This window comes from Diabrotica undecimpunctata, chromosome 3, assembly GCF_040954645.1.
Source record: "Diabrotica undecimpunctata isolate CICGRU chromosome 3, icDiaUnde3, whole genome shotgun sequence".
In the NCBI taxonomy this organism is placed as follows: domain Eukaryota; kingdom Metazoa; phylum Arthropoda; class Insecta; order Coleoptera; family Chrysomelidae; genus Diabrotica; species Diabrotica undecimpunctata.
This window is the reverse complement of record NC_092805.1, coordinates 107,772,829-107,796,349: the sequence shown is the minus strand read 5'-3', so window position 1 is coordinate 107,796,349 and position 23,521 is coordinate 107,772,829. Positions and strand designations below refer to the sequence as shown.

The 23,521-nt window shown below is 33.4% G+C and overlaps 1 protein-coding gene across 2 annotated transcripts in view; it reads left to right on the top strand.

The window, feature by feature from the left end:
• ssp6 (PDZ domain-containing short spindle 6) overlaps positions 1-23,238 on the top strand; it is a 41,068-nt gene extending 17,830 nt beyond the window's left edge. Inside the window, exons 3-8 of one of the 2 annotated variants that reach the window (XM_072526532.1) lie at positions 756-1,057; positions 8,512-8,748; positions 8,981-9,187; positions 20,336-20,600; positions 21,128-21,348; positions 21,404-23,238. In XM_072526532.1, coding sequence (XP_072382633.1) covers positions 756-1,057; positions 8,512-8,748; positions 8,981-9,187; positions 20,336-20,600; positions 21,128-21,348; positions 21,404-21,674 — 1,503 coding nt within the window. In that variant the 3' untranslated portion in view covers positions 21,675-23,238. The remainder of the gene's footprint in view (positions 1-755; positions 1,058-8,511; positions 8,749-8,980; positions 9,188-20,335; positions 20,601-21,127; positions 21,349-21,403) is intronic. The other variant, XM_072526533.1, reaches the window with a different exon arrangement.
• Positions 23,239-23,521: the final 283 nt, after the last annotated feature.

Below are 23,521 nucleotides of genomic sequence, written 5' to 3'. Positions count from 1 at the left end.
GTTTCTGGGGCACCAAAATTCCGTGTATTACCCACGAAGAGCCATTACATCCGCTCAAAGTTACTGCAAGGGGTGTTGTTTCTGCTGGAGGAGTCATTGGGCCGTTTTTCTTTAAGAAAGCCGCATGCCGAGCCATGATTACTGATATTTTTTTCCTTCCGCAATTGGGATGAATTATGACTGGAGAACATGTGGTTCCAAAAGGATGGTGCAACATCGCACATTGGTCGAGCCACAAGCGATATTCTGAAGGAAGCATTCCCAGATCGCTTAATCTCTCAGTTAGGTGATTTGCACTAGCTGGCCAGATACACGATTTAACTATCCCAGACTTCTTTTATGACGTTTTTTAAAGAAGTGGGCTTACGTCAACAACTCTCAGACTCTTGAAGCCCTTAAGGAGAATATTCTGTCGTCCGAAATTCTGGTAAGAGAGATGAAAAATGCCATAAAACGGCCCCGTTTTATGTAGTATGATAGTATTTTCTCGACTTAATGAAATAAATTCTAATGGATAAAATAAACAAATTTCACAAGCAGAATAAAAGTTCTTTATTAAAAAAAATTACCGTAAAAAGACATCGGGTAATTACTTTTGCCCCACCTTGTATAAAGAAATGCCAATCTTATGATTTAAATTTCATGGGACTGCTAAACATTTTGTCTTCCATGTAGTTATCTTTTATTTGTCTTCCGCCTGCCTTGTTTTAGTGTTTATTACTTCTTATAGCCTAATTTACTTTCACGTTCTACAGGTTGAACTGCACATGCGATATATCCAGTTGCAAAGAATTCTTCAAAACAAAATGGAAGAGCTAGAACGTTTATGCATACGCGAACGTCAGCTGTTAGAAGGAAAATGGAAAACACATAGTCTTCCTGCAAGGAAAAAAGCCTCTCAAGCTAGTAACGGTGGTCCACCGACTCCCACACAGACAACATATTCCTACTGTAGACCGACAGTATCGACTGAAGACGTGGCAAAAGTTGCGCAGCAACAGAAACAAGTTACCCCACCCTTAGCTTTTGCTTATCAGTACCTAGACTCGCGTTATAGGTAAGGACTGTAGAAACGCGATTACGCATGCCTCTATCGAGCTTATTTTCTATATTTTCTACTTATTTACAACAAAAGGACACTTGATCGCACTGTATATTTATATTTGTGTTTTGTGAAAAGTACTTCGCTTGAATTAGCAAACTTTAGATTATTGTGTAATTATGTGATGGATTATACAGAGTTGGAAGAAATGAACATAGACCTTATACAGCTTGCAATGCAAAAAATGTTGAATACTCTATAATATCTACTACAATAATTTATAGACGTAGACAATTTTTTAAAAAATATTTGTATTTTTTTTTAATTTTGAAGAAAAAAAATTTTTGCAACAAGTTGAGATGTGGATAAAAAAGTCATATACATATATATATATATATATATATATATATATATATATATATATATATATATATATATATATATATATATATATATATATATATATATATATATATATATATATATATATATAAATATATATATATATATGTATTAATATATATATATATATATATATATATATATATATATATAAATATATATATATATATATATATACATATATATATATATATATATATATATATATATATATATATATATATATATATATATATACAATGTATATACAGAGGGACCAAAAGTCTGGAAACGCCCAATCGTCCCAATACATTTTTTGACTCAAACTATGTGCAACTAAATTTGATCATAATAATTAAAAGTTTACTTCTTCTTCGACTTCTTGGAGATCTTTATGAAGCTGCCTCTGGTTAATTTCCTGGGAGGTAGATTGCCAACTATCCCTCCATCTTTTAGGTGGTCTTGAACCGGGCATGTTGTTTTCTAGGGCAATTTTTGGGAGTCTATTCTCATCCATTCGTCTTACGTGACTGTACCACATCCTTTTAAGCTGCCTGTCCCATCTTACAATATCTTGAATTTTGCACTGCTTTCTAACGTTTGTATTTCTCACCCTGTCTCTTCTTGTTTTGTTCACTATTGTTTTTAGGATTTTCATTTCGGCAACCCTTAGCATCTGTTTCATTTTGTTGGTATCTTCGCGCACTTCTATGCCATATATCATGATCGGTCGTAAGCAAGTCTTGTGCATCCCGACAAAGCGGACGCTTTGTTGATCTGACTCCTTAGCTCCTTTACTGGGTCGTGTCTGGTTGATATATCTATGCCCAGATATCTGAATTGCATCACCTGTTCTATGGGGTTGTTCTCAACCACTAACTTACATCTGAGCGGATCTTTTGCTATTGTCATACATTTAGTTTTGTAGGTAGAAATGGTCATATTTAGTTTACGGCTTATTTGAAAGAACTGAAACAGCTGTCTCTGAAGATCATCTTCTGATTCGGCAATAATTGCTGCATCATCTGCGTAACACAGCATACCAATTCTTCTACTCTAACTTTGGTTACATTGTTGTTATTTAGGTTATGGACTATCTTTGTTATGTTGGTCGGCGTTTTATTTTCTAATAATATATTTAGAATGTCTCCCAGACGAACCCTGTCAAACGCCTTCGTCAGATCAATGAAGCAAATATACGCTGGCATGCCGAACTCTATAGCTTTTTCTTTTATTTGTTTTATTAGGAATACTGTATCTGTTATAGACCGCCGTCTTGTAAAACCTTGTTGTTCTTCAGCATTAGTGATTTGCCTTTCCAATTTGTCCTTAAGAATACTTGTGAAAAGTTTCATAGTTGTATTTAAGAGGGTTATTTCTCTGTAGTTTTGTGGGCCTTTTTTAAATATGGGGATTATGATGCTCTTATGCCATTCCTCTGGTGTTTCTGTGCCGTTTAAGATTTTGTTAAATAGTTGTGACAGTTTACTTGCAAGTTCAGGCCTCCCTATTTTAAGAGTTCATTGGGTATACCATCTGTTTCAGATGATTTTCTGTTTTTTAGCTTCCTAATGCTTGCTTCTACCTCTTCGTCATTGATTGTAGCACTTATATCTGCTTCGTATTCGTTTATATTCAGCGTTTCTTCAGCATCATATAGCTCCTTAAAATGCTGTTGCCATGTCTCTATAGGTACTCCCTTGGTCTGCACGAACTCGTTAACTGGTTTTTTTCTGTTCCGAAGCATTTTCCATACTTTCTTTTGGGCGCCATCTAGGTCGTAGTCCATGTCGCTGGTGAATTTAGCCCAATGTTCTCTTTTGATTGATTTTATTCTTGCGTTTACTTCGTTTCTTACTTGGACATATTCTGCGAGAGCTTCTTCGGATTGTGTGCTTTTATATCTCAGTAGCATTTGCGTTTTAATTCAGAGAGTACTTACATCTTGACAAAACCACGGTTTGGTGTGGTTTATCGCCCTCGTGTTAATTTTCCGCTTTCCAATTGCTTCTTCTGCTGCTTGGATGATGCATTTCCTGATTTTTTCCCAAGTATCTTCTAATCCCCATTCTGGTTGTAACGCGATCTCTTTTAGTTTGGTGGTAATCCTGTTCTCATAAAGGAGTTTTGTACTCTCTGATGATAGCGACTCTATATTGTGTTTTTTGATAACCATTGGGGGTTTTCTGTTTTGTTGCGGACGTTCTAGTAGCATCTTGCATAAGACAAGGTTGTGATCAGTCCCCAGGTTAGCAGATGTTAGGGCTCTGACAACAAGTACTTGTGACGGTGTTATCACTAGATTTGTGATTATAAAATTTATCATTGATCGCTGGCCTCGATTATTGTTAAAAGTGTATTTATGTTGGTCTTTATGAGGAAAGTATGTATTGTTGATTCTTATTTCATTTCTAGCGCAAAAGTCTTCGTTGTACTTTTGTTTTATACCTGGTATGACATCGTTTCCAATCCGTGCATTAAGATTCCCGAATACGATAATTTTGTTTTAGCATTATGTTATCTACGGTGTTTTGTAGTTGTGATAGAAATTTTTAGTTTCTGCTGTGGGCTTAGATATGTCTGGGGCATATGTGCTTATCAGGTGTGTTGTGATGTTACGCATTTTTATAGAGATTTTTAATAACATATCGTTGATGTATTCGATATCTTCGATGCTTTGTGTGTATTTATCGTGCAGCAAAATTCCGACTTCAGAATGTGCTCTTTCTTGTTTAGCTTTTCCGTTGTATATGAGTATAAACTCTCCGTATTTTGATGTTCCTTCGCCTTTTTTCTTTGTTTCGGAGATTGCGCAGATGTCTATATTCTGTTTCTTTATTTCTTTTATGATCTCCTGGTCTCTTCCGTTCCACGACGTTATGTTCCAGCACGCGATTCGTGTGATGGGGTGTTTAGGTTTTTGTTTACCAATTCGTTTTTCCGTTGTCATAGAGCGTGTCGTCATCTGATAGTTCCGTCCGGTATCCGAGGCTGTTCTGTGAGCCAGTATGGATTGTTTACGCCAGGTAGGTACCTCACCTTAGGGACCCTCCTCCTTTATCCGGGCTTGGGACCGCCAGTGTCATCCAATGAGCTACTCAATCCAACCATCAGACAACTCAGGCGGAGTTTACTACATTGCTATATTATGTCTACCTAATCAGGTAGACCTAACCTAACCTAATCAGGTGTTTAAAATGTTCTCCGTTCTCAGTATCCTTAACGACACACACAGTGGTATTTTACATAAAAAGCTGGCCAAAACGAAAATTTCAAAAACTAGCATTTCTGACCGATTCTTGTCCGCCAAGCAGGTAGTTATATGTAACGTCATCTGGTCCTATCCCCTTTCCAAAAAACCTAACAAAACAAATTTGACAGCTGTCACTTCCTAACACGTTATGGCTGCGTTTAGTTTTGGGATTTTATTACACTGTTTTGTATGATTTGCGATTTATTTATTTTTATAATTCAAGTGATTTTTGTAAAGAGGCAGTTATGAATATGCGAGAGGAAAGTAAGTGCTGAATATTGAACCATTTTTCTAGAACAGTACATTTCATAAAACTTCAATCATATATTCATAATATAATTTTTTGTATAATTTCCAATATAAACTAATATTTTTAGTTGCTCTCTACTCATCGATACTGCATACGAGTTATTTCATAGTAAAGATTAGATTATCTACTGTCATAAATAGTCTTGACGAGTTTTTACAAAATTAAATACAAACGAAAATACTATGAGGACCCATGGTACAATGAATGTGTATTCATTGTACCATGGTGAGGACCTAGTACAAGCTGATTCATAAATTTGTTATTAAACGCCATGCATCCAAATATAAAAAATATTTGAAAAAAATAGCATTTATGTTTTTTGACCTACACTTTAAATCTGAAATACCTTTAACATTCTAGAATTTCCGTTTATACCGGAAGTAACCATTATATGGATTAATTTTAAGGTTCTTCAATAATTTTTTGATTTTTTATTGAAATTATTTTTTTGCATTTTTATTATTTGTTGAATTCGCATTAATTTCTATATTTATAATTAATGGCATGATATTTATATATTTATATATTAAATTCAATTTTATACCTGAAAATGATTGAATATCTACCTCTTCCACATAGTTTCAGTAATAAAACTTATTTTAATAATGTAATAATAAATTAATATTCCAGGTAGATATTCAATGATTTTCAAGTATAAAATTTAAATTATATACCGATATAAATAGCATCCCATTAGTTTTAAATATAGGAATTAATGCGAATTCAAGCAATAATAAAAGTGCAAACAAATAATTCCAATGAAAAATAGAAAAACAATTGAAGAACGTTAAAAGTAATTAATACAATAGTTACTTCAGCACACGGCACTGGAAATTTTATTAATTGATGTTTATCTTCAGGACAACCTTAAAAAGAATAATATAAAATAAATAAATAAAGGCTTTTGCCACCAAAAAAATCAAAAAATACTAACAAAAAGACAACAGCCATCAAAAAAAAATTACAAAACCACAAAAACCTGGACACGAAGAGCCCACATCCTCGGACACCGAGTCACCGAACTGGGCGCAACACGGAGCGGAGACTCGAGGCCCGAGCAAGCAATTTCAGTTCGATGATACGTCACTAGAGAAAGCAGGAAAAGAGCGCGTCACACTATCCTGCATTGATTGGGTTAGGAGATCGTGTTGGAGTTCTTGTATTATGGACGAGGACTTCCACACGAAAAGCATTTTGCTGATAGTTGTGCCCCTATCGCACATCAGAGTGCTATAGGGGGGAAAGGGATGGCCTGAAGCATTGGAGCGCGGTGGAGTGACTCCTGTTTTTAACTCGAGTTAATACACCTCGCTCCAATGAATTGTTACACCCAAACGTAATTCTTATGGGTGAACATGTCTCACAGGCTGGGTTTACTTAAATGGCTTGCTTGCTTGCCGGTATAAATAGAAGGATTTTATTCAAAATTTTTATTCAAAATAGAAGTGTTAGAAGGTTCAAGGTAATTCAGATTTAAAATGTAGGTCAAAAAACATAAATGCTATTTTTTTAAAATATTTTTGTACATTTTAATACATTGTGTTTAATAACAAATTCATGCATTAGCTTGTACTACTCACAGTATTTTCGTTTATATTTTGAAAACTTTGAAAACTTTTTATGAAAGTAGATAGTCTAATCTTTATTATGAAATAAATCTTATGCAGTATCGATGAGTAGAGAGTAACTAAAAGTATTCGTTTATGTTGAAAATTATACAAAAACTTGGATTCATTTTGATTGAAGTTTTATAAGGGTATGTTTTAAAAAATGGTTCAATATTGAGTTTACTTTCCTTTGGCATATTCATAACTACCGCTATTACAAAAATTACTTGAATTATAAAAATAAAGAAATCACAAATCGTACAAAAAAAGTGTAGTAAAATCGCAAAGCTAAATGCAGCCAAAACATGTTAGGAAGTGACAGCTGTCAAATTTGTTTGGTTAGGATACATTTAATGAGAAATCAAATCAAGGAAGATACGACCTACTTCAATGCATTTTGCAAGGTAAAATTGAAGGAAAAAGGGCCCCAGGACGAAGAAGAATATACTGGCTTGCTAACCTGAGAGCATGGTGTAGAAAGACCTCAACACAGCTATTTCGTATAGCAACTGACAGGCACCCTAAGAAGAAGAAGGATATTTGGGAAGAGGATATTGCCAGATGACGTCACATATAACTACCTGCTTGGGAGACAAGAATCGGTCAGTAATGCTAATTTTTGAAATTTTAGTTTTGTCCAGTTTTTTATGTAAAATAGCACTCTGTGCGATGGTAAAATGTGTCTATTAAAATTTTCCATGTTTTTTCCAGAAATTAATATCTAGTCATCGAAAAATCTTTGCCATACTACCCAATCTACCAATCCGTCGGTCTTCCGGTATATCTCATGTAATACATGCATAACTAAGGAATGACTTACGTAATGTATTTGTGCAGCTCCGCGCAAGGATGTATGTGGATCTTCAACGAAACTCTGCATTTAATCTAAAGATTTATTATAATTTATAACAGTTTTTGATCTACCTGTTAGATTGTCATATTTTACTCGTCCAGTCTCTTCAAAGCACTTTATAATTTTTTGTATCGTCAAATGGTTTGGAAAAGTATCGTTAAACAAGTTATTCGCTCTTTTTCATTAAAACCATTGTAGAGCTTTTAAAAACACAAAAGCAACTGTCAGCTTTGATTATTAATACAATTTATTTTACAACAAACGTCAAGCTACTGTTAGTTCTATAAATTGATTTCAAAATCACATCATTATATATTTACTGAATTACTTCAAAACTATTTGGCACTGAAAAGTTTTATTTATTATGACCTTCGAGACTAGATAAAATACCCAGTGTTACATATGGTTCAACTCGTATTTAAGTGAGGATTTTAATAATAATACAAGATACATCATGAGTATTAGATTTAAAAAAACCAAAGTGACTAATGATATTAGAAAAATGGTAAATCTGGCAAATCGGAAGCATCAAATATTTGAAATCTCTAGATTACGGAATAAGTGTATTCCGGTTTTTGTACAATTCGGACCATCCATTTAAGAGATAATTATACCTTTCCAGAGTTTTTGTTCACTCTGTATATGTATGTACATATATTGTATCGTAAATCATTAGGTACCTGTCCCGAATCACACAATTACCATTTGCACATAATGATTAACTATTGAATTTGCACTTCTGTACGGTTGCATGCTAGTAGGATTAATAAAAAATTGTGATAACATATTTAAGATTTGTGATATAAGAGCTTCTTCTTTAATTTTAAATAAAGATATGAGCATTGCTTTGGCTTTAATTTTTGTGTTCCTTTTTATCACTTTTTCACTCTCTTATAAAATAAACTTTAGTTAACTTTTGAAATAAATGTTTAGAATGTCTAGTAAAACCACAAAGCTTTTCAAAGTTATTCTTAGATTGTCGCATGTTCGCTTCATAAAGAAAACGTAAGCAACTTCCATACTTATCTTTTGGTAATCCAAAGCTCATGGGCAGTTTTAATTTAGATACATTTTACATCCTTCGACAAGTAGCAGTGGAGAATACCTTCTAACCCTTGAACAGCCTCATTACAAAGATCAGCACAATCTGATTGTAAAAACGCCCTGTGATCAAAAACAAACTCGAGCTAGTCAGACCCGTATGGACAAACCAAAGAAGCCTCCCGTTCTATGTCAGCGGTATGCTGGCCAGCTGTGCAATCCATGCATGCAATCCGGATCCAACAACGGAGACAACAATAGGTACGATATTGATAAACATTTTTTTAATAGTTATGAAAATGGGTATCTTGAGTATTAGAAAACCAACTGCTGAGTAAAACCTAAGAGAATTTTAACTAACCTAACCAAACAACCTATCCCAACTTAAGAAACCATAATGCGTCCTTTATTTCCTCAGTTTTTAAGTAAATTCCTAATTCTACTTTCATTCACATCAATTTTTCCAAGGAATTAACAACCAGGTACATTTTAGCTTAGATGCTTACGACTTGGCTAGTCCTTGTTGTGATCCAAGATGTGTTCCCACTGGTAGAAGAAGATCGCGAAGCCAAAAAGAACAAAGAAAAAGAGACTCCAAGACTGAGGAAACCCAAACTGAACCACAACAACCTAGATCTCGACCACATTCCCAATCGTCACAAACCGGACCTGAGCCCCAAACTTTCACAGTTCCTAAACGGTAAATATGCTCGCAGTTAATATTATTTTGAATTATTTATTATAATTCTTTATTATTGCTTTAATTTATGACCCGTATTTCACAACTCTTATTTGCTCTTTTCTAAAACAGCTGCGTTCAACCTGTTTTTATCTTTTTTGGAGGTATTCAATTATAAATTATCGAATCCTTTTCTTAATTCTGTCATTTACTTCCATTGTCCTTCTTCCTCTACTTTCTCTATATTTTTCTTAATTCTGTCAATTACGGCCTTTACCACACCCATGTCAGATCCTCTGTTTTCTTTATAGCTCAGAGATCCTTAACCTATTTGATTCCACGACATTTTTTTTTCGATAATACAACATTTTTTTGAATGTTCTTGTTAAACCTGGGTTAAATACCAAAAATGTATTGTTATTTGACATAAAACATTGAATTGTTGGCAAAAGAGGGGTATACCCATACCAGTACAATGAGCCGATCGAGAGTCAAAAACATAAAACATCGTGTAAAAGTGAAAATGTTTTATTTTTTTACAATATAGGTACATACTTGGGTATATCCTGTATTATAATCTAACGAGTATAAAATTGTACAAAATAATCACGTTCCAAATACAGAGTTACTTTACACTTTATACAAGTCCAACGTACTTTTTGATGGCATCAGCGGCATCGAAGTTGTTTGTCTATTTTCTTTGGAAAATAACCGGTTTCATCCATTTTTAGGGTACAAATCCTGTTCATCGTTTTCTAGAATAAGTAAATTTCCCGAAAGTTCTTAAATAATGACGTTCTACATCTTATTGAGAAGCCAAACGATCCATTTCCTTATTTCCAGCTAATATCTGTAACCTCCACGAGTTAACAAGAGCCGAGTTGAGCATGTGAGTAAAAATGGGCCACCACCATTTCTTACCTTGCATACTGACTTAGTAGTTATTAACCGATTGGTCAAAGAGATCAACACTACGCATTGTATGCTGAGAAAAGTTTTAGTTGGGGTACATTAATTTTTCCTTTGGCAGCATAACACAAGTTTTACTTTTGAAATATGATGAAATGAAATCGTAATATGATGAAATTGTAAACACATTATTGTCCCTTTATTTTACAAAAAGTAGTAGACTTGTTTTGTCAAAGTGATATTCAAAATATCCACGATTATTCTTTTTCATTACAGTGAAAGCAGGCAAAGGACATTTTTTATCCGCTTTTCTCTTGCTGTGTCTGTTGCTCCAAAGCTCTGTTCTTTCAAAGTTTACATCAAATTGTAACTAGTAAAATAATACTTCGTTATCAGTTGGCACATCAACGATATCAAGCTCTTTTATAACAACTTGTGATCCTAAAGGCAACGGCGAGACTTTCGGTTTATCGACTGATGCTCCACAATATGTGTCAAAGTTGTAGCAATAACCAGTTGAACTACAAAGCATCCCGTTCTTGTATACAAATCTTACTGGCTTTCCCCGTATGTAGTGTTTATCGGAGTGACGTCTAAAATGCTTTATCATCGCTTCATCAATTGATAAGTCTTTGTGAATATGCCAATTTTTAAATTTTTTTATTTAGTTTGTTCATGGGAGGCCTCACTATACATTTTGTCCCTTGTATCAATTTGCAAATTATCTGCCAAATGTAGTTATTTTTTAATTTCTTGGAAAGGGTTCCTTGTATTAGCCACAAGGGTAACCTGACGAATCTCATCTAAACACCAATAATTACGTTCTCGTGGCAATCCATCGTACCCAGTAAAAAGTAAAATATCCACAAATATCTTTATCCTTTCCTGCGTTACATGAAATTCATAATTGCTATTTTAAACCGCATATAAATTTGTCTGCTCTGTAATATATTTAATAATTTCATTGTCGAAAAATTTCTTAAATAGTTCAATAGGAGATTTACCTCGTATTTACTTTTTCATATCATCCAGGCGACCCTTGTAATCTGTTATAGATGTGAAACTAATATCAGTAATTTCTTACCTCCAGTCAGATTCTTTGGTTTTATTTTGACCCTTCAGTAAATTTTCTTTTTTAATGGCAAGGAGAAGATTGTCTTCTTCGTCGCTGTCAGAGTCATCACTTATGTAATGAACCTCTATTTATCCGGGAACATCATTCGGAAAGCTTTGGGTCTGAAGATTATCCTCATCTATGCCCTCATTGTCAGTTTGATAGTCAACTTCAGGAGGAATAACTACCAACGTTACATCTTTATGAGTGGAAGTCGCTAGGTCATAGGAAGCTAAAGCGAGTATTTTATAACGTTTTCCATAAAATCCAATGGGACCCATAGGCGGCAATTCTTGAAAATTGATTCCTCTTGAAAATTATAGTGGAAGTGATGATTTTCTGGGGTACATTGAAATAACAAACGCCATGTTTCGTTCGATAGCAACGACTTCATCTTTATTTCAATAACCAATATTGAATACTATTCAATAAGCTACTGGTAATTACACTCTTCTTAATGGGATCATAGAGCCTATAACTCTTAACATTTTGACCATAACCAACCAAGAACATCTTGTCTGCCTTTTTGTCAAACTTCTGCCTTTGTTTCTTTGGGTATATGAACCATTGCCTCACTACCAAAGATTCGAAAATGACTCACATCTGGCTTTTTACCATAGAAGAGTTTATATGGTGTTCTACCTTCAAGACCTCTGACCACAGATCTGTTCCTTAAGTATGCAGCAGTGTTGATGCCTTCAGTCCAAAACTGTTTAGAAAAATCTGCATCGAATAGTAAGCACCTCGCCTTCTCCACCAGGGTACGGTTCATTCTCTCCGAAGTACCATTCTGCTCTGGGGTGTAAGGATTTGTTTTTTGATGTGTTATACCATTACTACTTAAAAAAGATTCAAAGTCAGCACTACAAAATACTCCTCCGTTGTCAGACCTAAAACATTTCATTTCGTGTCCTTTTTGGTTCTCAACTAGCAATTTAAATTTCTTAAACTTATCTAGAGCTTAACTTTTGTATTTTAAAAAATAAACAAAAACCGTCTTACTCAAGTAGTCATCTTCAAGAACCAAAAAATATCTAGATCCTCCGATGGACATCATCTCCATGGGACCACACAAATCACCATGCACAACCTCGAGCAGCACTATTTCCACTACTCTTGAATGGCAACCGAGTCTGCTTTCCCTCACAGCACACTTGACACAGATTATGCAAACTTGCCTGCCCTTTATAGTTCAAGCCCTCAACTGCTCCGTCCCTCATTATACCCAAATCTCTAAAGTTGATGTGACCAAAACGTCTATGCCACAAATCACAACAGTCCTGAGCATACATAGAGAACGCCACTGGCTGAGACTTGACAAAATTAAGTCTATAAACTTGATTAATTAAATCAGCTGTAGCCACACTTGTACCTTTACTATTAAAAATCTCACAACCCTTCTGGTTAAAAACAACCTTGTTACCATTTAAAATCAACTGGCTAACTGACAGTAAATTGGTTGTAATATTGGGTACACAATGAACATTTTTAACTACAATGTCAAAGTTTTTATTGCTACTTACTGTAGTTAACTCTACTTCTCCAGCACACAACACTGGCATTTTTTCATTGTTGGCTACTAAAATTCCTTTGAACTGTATATCCTGGAATGCATTTTTTATCCAGTCATGTCTTGACGTTAAATGTACACTTGCTCCAGAGTCAATATACCAATCTGAATTGTTAAATTCGCCATTTAAAAAGACCGTACTAAAAGCACTCTTATCCTCCGGTTTTCTCTGCTGTTTTCGAAAACTCTCAAAATCCCTTTTCAAAACTGGGCACTTCTTTTTGTAATGACCTATTTGTTTACATCCAAAACAAATCACATGTTCTTTATTGTCATTTTTAACACTGCCACCGCAGTCTTTGGGATGTTTTCGGAACTTGCCTTGACTGGCAAAAGCACTACCAGTAGATTTCTCGCTACCCGCGTTCCTACCAGTTCCATCTTTCTGCATATCAATTAACTTGGACTTTATTGCATCCCCTGTAATTTGAATTCCAGAGTGTTCCAGAGCCATTATCATTGGGGTGAATCTGTTTGGCAATCCTGCAAGCAACAATGAACCAATCCACTCACTAGTAATTTCGAATCCACTCCGAGTTAATTTCTGGGCTGTTTCAATCATCTGCCCTATATAATTCTCCATACTGTCACAATTATCCAACCGCAAACTTATGAGAATCCTAAGTAAATCAATTTTTCGTGTAAAACTTTTCTCACCATACAGTTTTTTTAATGTTATCCACACATCCAACGCCGTTGCCGCCTCTCGAATATGCACATAAATGGATGGATCAATGGATAAACAAAGCTTTGCCCTCGCTTTATTCTGCGTGTCTGCATTTGTTTCACCATTTTGTTCCAGGCATTTCAATAATCCATCAAGCACAAAAACGTTTTCAATCGCAAAAGACCAATCATGATAGTTCTCGCGACCCATTAATTTTGGCACACTGGCTAAATAATTCGTAGCCGCCATTTTCAGTCCACAAAATAAACTGCGAATTTCACTCGACCCTACGAGACTACGTTACCAAAAAAACTCACAACTGATACCTTCAGGTTATAGAACTTTAAAATTGAATGCTGGGCGCATAACCTCTTAAAAATTATAGTAGAAGTGAGGATTTTCTGGGGTCCATTGAAATAACAAACGCCATGTTTCGTTCGATAGCAACGACTTCATCTTTATTTCAATAAGCAATATTGGCAACACGCCATACATCGAGTGTTTACAAAAGTTATACAAAGATGGAGCTACATGTATTAAAATACCTTTTTTTGATACATCACAACAATTCCGATACAAATATTGAATTGAAATAATAAAAAAACCAAATAAACATATTTGATCTCATACTTACCCACTATACTCAAATGAGTATGTGTCTATTTTGTAACATAAAAACAACAATAATAAAAAACTTATACTGTATAAATTAACATTACTAGTACTTACCCCTCCAACAATAAAAGTTAAAAAAATTTTTTAAATAATATCAAAATCACAAAATAGCAAACACTTCAGTGATCCAACAGAAATATGGAGGTTAGCTTCTAATTACTGCGGCAATGGTTAGGAAGAAGAGCGCAACCTAGGGCATAATTTGTAAAAATCTAGTAGAACACTTTCTAATAGTACACACTTTTGCAAAATGTGTCACTACTAGGTAATTTTTTCTGCTGTACTCGGACGAGTACAGTGGGACCAAATGAGTTAAGTTACGATAACTTATTTTAAGATAACGTATTTAGACTACTTGTAACCTATTTTTAAGGTAGTACTATAATAGAGTTTTCTAAAAAATATATAAAAATCTACAAGCTCAAAAAAACGAAAAATTCTTGCCCTAAACAATAAAGATTAACAAATAGAATACGACCAAGAACATATTAAAAAAAAAACAGAAGAATTTTATAGAGAATTCTATAAAACAAATTTATGACATCCAAATATCGAAGACAAACTTTTAATGTAGGGTCGACAGATATTCAAAAAATCAATATAAATGAAATTAGTGACGCTCTCACTCAAAAAAAAAATAATAAAACACCAAGTAAGTATAATGCCATAACCACAATCAAATGATAGAGAAATGTGGAGAAATATTATTTAAGAAATTTACGTTCTTTCAATATTAGCCCTAGACAATTATAATTAGCATCTATCTCATCGTGTTCTGGATCTACAAAGCCTAGTTCAAGAAAAAATGAAAGCTGGAGGAATAACTAAACCGAAAAAAGTTTCCTGCTACAAGCGAAAAGGCAAAAATCTGTGAAGAAAGTGACTAAGGCGAAAATAAAAACACCAACCAAAGCGAAGAAATCAAATAAAGGCAGTCCTACGAAAAAACCAAAGGCACCTAAACCAAAGACTGCCAAGTCTACCGCAAGTTCACCAAAAGGCTAGAAAATCTTCTGCTCCTAAGAAAAAGTATATAGGCTAATTAATATCTTCGAATTATTAAAACAAATGTAAGTTTTTATAAAAAGTATTACATTATTTAATTAAAATTATATATAATATAAAATACCACAAATTGTAATTGTGATATTGAGTAAAATAAATGTAATTGAAGATCATTTTCTTCTTTCTTTTTAGTACGTGGTCTTTAAAATGAGTTCCTATAAAAATTTAGGTGGATGTGAACAACTAAAACGAAAAGCAGATGGAGATAAAGTGACAAAACAAATGAAAAGAACGTTGGAAATTTGGAACGTTGGTTTTTTTACTAAAGATGGGAAAACAATTACAACAATCGTCATCATTTTCACAAATTTCACCTGTTTAAACTCCAGAAACATCATTTGTGCCCGAAACTATTCTGCAAAAATACCAGCATAAAAATCAAGCAATTCCTATTGTGAAGATAAAATAAAAGAAGAAAATATATATATATATATATATATATATATATATATATATATATATATATATATATATATATATATATATATATATATATATATATATATAATAATAAGCGCGTCTTCTACAGCTGGCGCCGCTTCTCGCATTCTAATTTCCAGCGTTTTCTGTCGAAGCAATCTTCAGTTGTTAGATCTCTGGCGGTCATTGCATCGTCGAAATCGTCTCTCCAGGATCGTCTTGGTCTACCTCGTTTTCTTCTAGTTGGCGGAGTCAATTCTTCTATTTTTTTTGGTCATCTATTTTCAGGCATTCTCTGAAGGTGTCCATACCAGTTAAGTCTTTTGGCTTCGATTGTGTCTATTATGTCTAGATCGATTTCCATTTCTCTCCGAATATCTTCGTTTCTCACCCTATCAAGTCTAGTTAGCTGGCAACATCGTCTCCAGTAGTTCATTTCCATGGCCTTAATTTTTGATTTGTTTCTTTGGTTTATTTCCCAGAGTTCGGCGCCGTACAGCCCAATACTTTCTATTATTGTTTTATAGATTCTTCTTTTATTTTCTTTTGTTATTTTTTTTATTCCATAATAGTCCGTGTAGCTGTCTGGTGGCTGATCTTGCTTGGCCAATCCTGGAGTGTATTTCTTCGCTACTTCCTGCTTTTGATGTTATTTGGACTCCCAAGTATTTAAAATTGTCTGTTGGTTTTATAGTTCCCATTTCGATTTGTAGGCTTTCTGGTTTTTCTCCTACAACTAAGTACTCAGTTTTTTGTATATTAATTGTGAGGCCCCATTTGGTATACTCATCTTCCAGTTTTCTAAGCATGTAGCCTACATCACTCTCGTCTTCAGCTAGAATGGCTTGGTCGTCAGCGAAGTGTATCGTGTACAATCTATCATCTCCGATTGGGATGCCCATATTGCAGCACTTTCTTCTTCACACTGAGAATGCCTCATTTAGATATATTTTGAAGAGTGTAGGTGCTATGCAGCAGCCTTGCTTTAGGCCCTTACTAATAGGAATTTCTCTAGTTAATCTATTTCCAGTTTTAATGTTTGCCGTCATATTTTTGTAGAGCTGTTGTAGTGCTTGTATATTTTTTTGTGCTTATTCCTAGTTTTTCCATTGCTACCCAAAGCATTGAAAGTGGTACACTATCGTATGTCTTTGTCAGATCTATAAAGACTATATGAGTTGAAAGGTTGTGGGCTAATCTTTTCTCGATAACTTGCTTTAGAGAGAATATACTGTCCATACAGGATCTGCCTGCACGAAAGCCATTCTGTTCTTCAACATCTGTCATCTCTTTTTCAATTTTGTTTTTTATTATTTTTCTATACAGCCTTGAGAGTGAATTTATGACACTTAGCCCCCTGTAGTTTGAACAATTCTTTCTATCTCCTTTTTTGTAGATGTTGTTAATATGTGCTTTTGTCCACTCCGGTGGTAAGTCGTGTCCATTATAGAATAAGGTGAAGACATACGCAAGTAATTCCCGTAATACTTATGGGCTATGTTTTAATAATTCATTTGGTATACCTTGTGGTCCGCATGACTTCCGATTTTTTAGAGTTTGTATTGCATTCTCGACTTCCTGTACTGTTATTTCATCGTCTTCACTGAATTCCAGTTCATATGTTGTTGTACTGATGTTCGTGAATTGAGGTCTTGTTTCAGTCAAAAGTTGTGAATAGTGTTCGATCCAAGATCTTTCTTCTATTAAATCTATTCTACTCGTTTGTTTTCTGTTTGTTCTCAGATTTTTTACCGTTTTCCATGCTTCTCTTGATCTTGTTGACCCTATATATTTGTTGAGTTCTTCGCATTTACTTTCCCAGGAAATATTTTTTGCTTTAGTTACTAAATTTTTCACTTCTCTGTTTGATCTTCCATATGTTCGTCTATCATCTGGATCATTTGTTTGTAGCCACTTTTGATATGCTTGTTTCGTGTTGTGTACTGCATTGGCGATGTCATTTGTCCACCACAATGGACTATTCTTTTTGTTCTTTTGGATTGTGCCGAGCGCTTCGTAATCTGCTTCATTGATTTTATTGATTATCTCTTTATAGGTATTCTGGGCTGAGGAGTAGATCAGGTTTGCCAATTTTTGGCTGAGTCGCAGCTTATATAAGAATGATGTCGAGTCGTTTTGCAGTGCATCAATATTTTATTTAGGTAGATTCGATTCCAGGGGTTTTGATTGAGCTAGTTGGTTGTCATTTTGATGTAGTAGCCGAGGTCGATACTGTAGGTAACATTTTGATCTTACCATATAGTGGTCAGTTCCGCACTCCGGTCCCTTAATACTCTTATGTCTTCAACTTGTATGTGTGTTTCTTGTTTTGTGATGACATAATCGATAATTGACTTTGTGTTTCTCGTTGGTTAAACCCAGGTGTACTTATGTATGTTTTTATGTTGGTAGAATCCATTTAGGATTTTTAGAGAGTGCTGTTTACAGAATTCAATTAAGTGTTCCCCATTTTCATTTGTTTTAGAGAAGATAAGAAGAAAATATAAATTTAAAATCATCACGAAGTAATAATGAAACTAAGAGTTTTATAAACGACATTGCATTATTGCCAGATACTTAACAGACGCCAAGGGAGAGTATTATATAAAAAATCTACTAAAATCAATAAATGAATCTTTGGAATCATCTTCTATTCGGTGTAACGAAGGGTCAAAACAAATCACAAGAACATTAACTATTGCCTTCTTCTTCTGAACATTGAATTGCGGGGAAAAAGTTAAATGAGATTGGTTGGATTATAGTGAAATCAACAATTTACTGTACTATTAGGCTTGTAAATTATTTTCCAAGCAAACAACGCTAATGACAAAACCGACGAATGATTGAAAAAATGCATATAAAAAATTGTCAGAACATGGAAACTTTACTAATCACATTATCTGCTGTGATTTAACATTAAATTTAAAACAATTTTTATGATAGTGATGTTAGTGACTCTTCAATAGAGGAATAAAAATGTTATGAACAAGATTTAAACCTGGCAGAACTAAAAAAAAGTATTACAATTTAAAACTTTTATAAGTAAGGAAAATATTATTTTGCCTATATTCATGTGGTCATTTATTAAGAAAAATAATATTATTGCCACGTTCCCAAATTTAAACACAATTCTGAGAATTTATTTAACCAACGTAACCGAGATGAATACTCAACGGTCGCTTCAAGCGTTGTTTGTAAGAGAACGGTTCATTTTACACAAAAAAATGCTTATAAACATTTTCGTTTAAAATTATCTCAGCTACATTTTTTATTTAAAATATTTTTTTCTACGGTGTACAGATTCTGTGTAAATCGATTTTTTTGGGTTTTTATCCCCCCCGAGATGGGGAGCATCTATTTTGTGGTCCAAAAATTAATATTCTCGGCAACATTTAGTTTGTTCGTATGGTTTTTAGAGGTTCAGTGGCATTTTCGTCTCTGACGACTGGAGTATTCAATATTCTATCCATCTTAATATATGCTCTCTTATTTTCACATTTTCGATTTTCTTCAATCGATGTCAAATTGGTAAAATAAAACAATGGTGAATGCTTCTAATAAACTTTTACTTTTTGTTGTTTGGCAATACGGAAAATTATCTTTTGAGAGAGAAGAAGTAAGAAGAGTTAAGAAATAATAAAAACGTTTCTTAATATTTTCTCAAAATGTCGGTGATACAATCATAATTAATATGCTTGACTAGAAGCCTTTGTATAGAAACACGGTCATGCGTAGAATAGTTGACAGACTAGGTTTGATGACTTGCAAAATTTTAATTGCTATTAATCTAAAATCTAAATTGAAATTCTTCTTTTTCGGCAAAAAAAGCACTTACGCTTGTTTGATGACTTTATGGAATGTTATTACTAAATCTTTGGCGCGGTTGGTCGATACTTCTTCTATCATTTGGTGATTTTTCCTTTGATATCTTGACAAATCTAGTATCCTTTATTGTACATATGTGATTATTACATACTTTTGTTCTGTTCACTGCACTACGCTCCACTCCACTCCGCTTCACTCCACTCCACAAAACTCCACACCAGTCGTTAGTTCTTTATTACATTTTCTTCTAATCTTCTTATTTCGCGTTCAATATTCCAACATACTGTAATTCTTCTCAGTATTCTCATCTCTACCGTCTCGACAACTTCTGTGCTTTGGCTGTATCGAGTTTTGCTTTTGATGCATACATCATTATTGATCTTGTAGTGATTGATCTCATACTATAAATTCTTGATTTCATTCCAGTATTAATGTGTTAGTTTCGGCGTTCTCTTTCTCGCGTTAGTTATTCTCGTTGAATTCATTCTAAGCGTCTTAGCGACCTAAGCTTCTTCTTTAGATTTTAATTTGACAGATTTTGATCACTTTTGCAATCTTATACTTTTCAAGATTTTCGATAAATCTATTTTTGCCACACTAACATAATTTTCAGTTTTCTTCTAATTTTCCTTAGACTCTCTTTTAAATCTTTTAATTTGTCATATAAAACATATTAGCCAATTACATTTTCCAAATTATTTGAGGGCTGTCTTTAGTATTTCAACGTTACGTTTCTATTTTCTTAGATTATTTTTTCTTACTTTTTAACACCCAATATTCTCTTGTGACTATCCTCTATTCTATAATTTAGGTTGTAGGCTAGCATAACATAAATATGTCATTATTTTATATTACTATCAATATAAAAATAATATTTCTCACTGTCTGAAAAATTACATACAAATAATATATTTTATTTTTTAGATATTTCCGTATCGGAACAGGCCTAACAAGTCAGTGTAGTTTACATTCCTGCACTTCGAGTGAAGTTAGCAATATAGTCCCGACAACTTTGGGAGGCGAGAGTTCTGCCAATAGCTATACTACGTCTCTCAGTACTGATACCCTCTATTGGGACGGATCCTGTGATACTACTTCTAGACAACTCAGCCTAAAATCAAAACATGACCAGCAGAGGTATTCGCAACAACCTCAACAATATGAGACTATCTATATACAGTACAATCAGGTAGAGTATCTATTTTTAGTGTTTAGCTGTTTTACTGTGAACTTTTTTTATTGCTATTTTTTACTGTGAAGTAGACTACTTCAAGCCCCAGCAACAAGCGTTACTACTTGACTTGACAATGGCAAGTGAGAACTTGCCGAAACCTTGTCAAAATAATGATTTTTCTCAAAACCAAAATTATTTAAGGCGTAGTCTAACCTGGAAAACCACAGACAGTAGATATATACAAACATTAGATATATATACAATATATATATATATATATATATATATATATATATATATAATATATATATTTATATATATACATATATATATATATATATATATATATATATATATATATATATATATATATATATATATATGTATATATATATTACTTAAGGTTCTTCTCTAATGTATTAGATTGGGAATTGCGTCGGTCATCCAAAATTCTTGACTCGTTTGTCTGACTGATCAGCGGCATTAAGACAAAATAATTAAATCACCTCGTAAATGTAAATGATAAACTGTTGCATTTTCAGGTTAAACCCAAATCTTGGGACAACTTGGCAACCAAAGCATTCGGAGGTTACGGTTTTGGTTATGGATATCTAGACACCTCATCCAAGTGTGGACAAAAAGCTGGCCGGGCTCAGCCCCCAACTAAATGCCAAGGCACCCAATATATTAAAATGGAGAAGCAGCCAATAGCTTGCAACAGCAATGCTGTGCAGCTACAATACACACCACATTCCCATCGAAGGTAATACTTAGAATCTTTCTTTAACAATAAGTAAATTTAAAGTTTTATTTTTTAGATATATACAACCAACAAAATCTACAGAAAGCCTTCTATCCGTTCCAAAATATTCATCTGAAGCTTTATCGGACTCAAGTATCTCTTGTGAGTGTTTGGAGAATCCCTCTCCTGGTCCAGAGTCTTCAGAAAATCGATTTTTTCAAAGTCCTCGTCAAAGCATTATAAGTCCAACTGATCCAAATTTTGGATACTATAGTGCTAGAAGAACATCTAGGGGCGACTATACGAAAAGTGTAGTCACAACTAGCTCTGAAGCTACTCGGCTGTAGTTGATTTTATATGTGGTACATTTTTGGCACACAAATATGTTATATATTAGTAACAAGACAAGAAAAGTAAATAGCTAAAAAATATTCCTATTAGGACAACTGACATTTACATTCTTATTTTGTACAAGATTTAAGTTTTATAATAAATTATCGTTTATCTTGAAAAGAAAAATGTTACATTGAAATATGTCGCTTGAATTGACATACAAGAACTGTTCTGTAAATTTTTGGTATAAAACGTACTGTGGTATTGGAGGGATGATGAAGGTTTATTAACTATTTGTTACTCTTCCATTTAACACTATATTTATTTATATTCACTATGTTTAACGACTGTATTTACATTATCAGCCGGAACATATAAACAATAACTCAATACGCCGACCTACGTTTAGTGTTGTCAGAGCTGAAAGTATCTTTAGTAAAAAGATAAAAAAAGTATCTAAGATACTAAAAGTATCTTAGATACTTTTATTTAAGATACTTTTTGGTTCATTTAAAAGTTACTTTTACTTTAGATACTTCTTAAAAGTATCTAGTATCTTTTATCTTTAAAAGTATCTTTAGATACTAAAAGTATCTTAGATACAAAAAAGTATCTTAGATAAAAAAAAAGTATCTTAGATACTCAGGACCTGAGAAATAGATACTTTTCATGATCCGACAAGCTTCAACCTGTCGCGCCGGCCGTAGCTGGAGAGACGACTTCTTTGAATTTGATATTAACTCCGAATACTCCGATCTTCAACCGCAAAACGAAAACACTGGCTATACTGATTTAGATTATAAACGACAAGCTGAGCTGCAACTATTACAATATTTGGCCGATTCTGAAACCAACATACGAATGTTAAAAAAATATAATATTATAGAACAATTATTTAAAAAGTTCAATACGCCATTACCTTCTTCTGCAGCTGTTGAAAGAATGTTTTCTTTTGCAACTTTTATTAATTCACCCCGACGTCATGCCTTGTCTGATCATACTTTTAAAAATTTAGTTTTACTAAAAGCTAGTGGTTATACTAACTATATAGTTATTAGCTACCAAAATTACTTATTTACTTACTATTTTTTATATTTTATCCTATTCTGTTTAAAAATTTAATTATGTTGAATGTTCTGTTTTTAATGCATAATGGATCTTATGCTGTTTTTAACACACGAATTTATGTTTATTTTATATTGTTTTGAAAATTTAATGTTGGATTTTTGTTTTCAATACATAGTTATAAGTTTGTAATAACTTAACGTCTTTTATTTCTTATAAGCCCAAAGCCCAAAGTATACCATTTCAAAGTACCTGCTGGCTTAAACTAAAATTGTATGATAATTTAAAGGGTTAAAATAATGTTTTTAAAACAAAAGTATCGACAATCTACTGTAGAGTAGTAGAGTACCGAGTACCTTTTTATTATACCCTAAAAGTATCTTAGTTACTACAAAAGTATCTAAGTATCTTAGATACTAGAAAAGCATCTAAGTATCTTTGATACATAAAAGTATCTTACATACTTAAAAGTATCTTAGATACTTAAAAGTATCTTAGATACTCAAAAGTATCTTAGATACTTAAAAGTATCTAAGATATTTTTACTCTAAATACTTTTCCGGTATTTTGTATCTTTAGATACTTTCACAAAAAAGTATCTTAGATACTTAGTATCTTAAGATACTTTTTGCCTCAAGTATCTTAAAAGTATCTAGATACTTTTAAAAAGTATCTTTTACAGCTCTGAGTGTTGTGAAACAATATTCTAATATATCTACGATCCGATATGTACCGTATTTATATGTACCTATAAGTATCTAAAAATCTGTGTCATTTCAATTTTAGCTTAGATGTT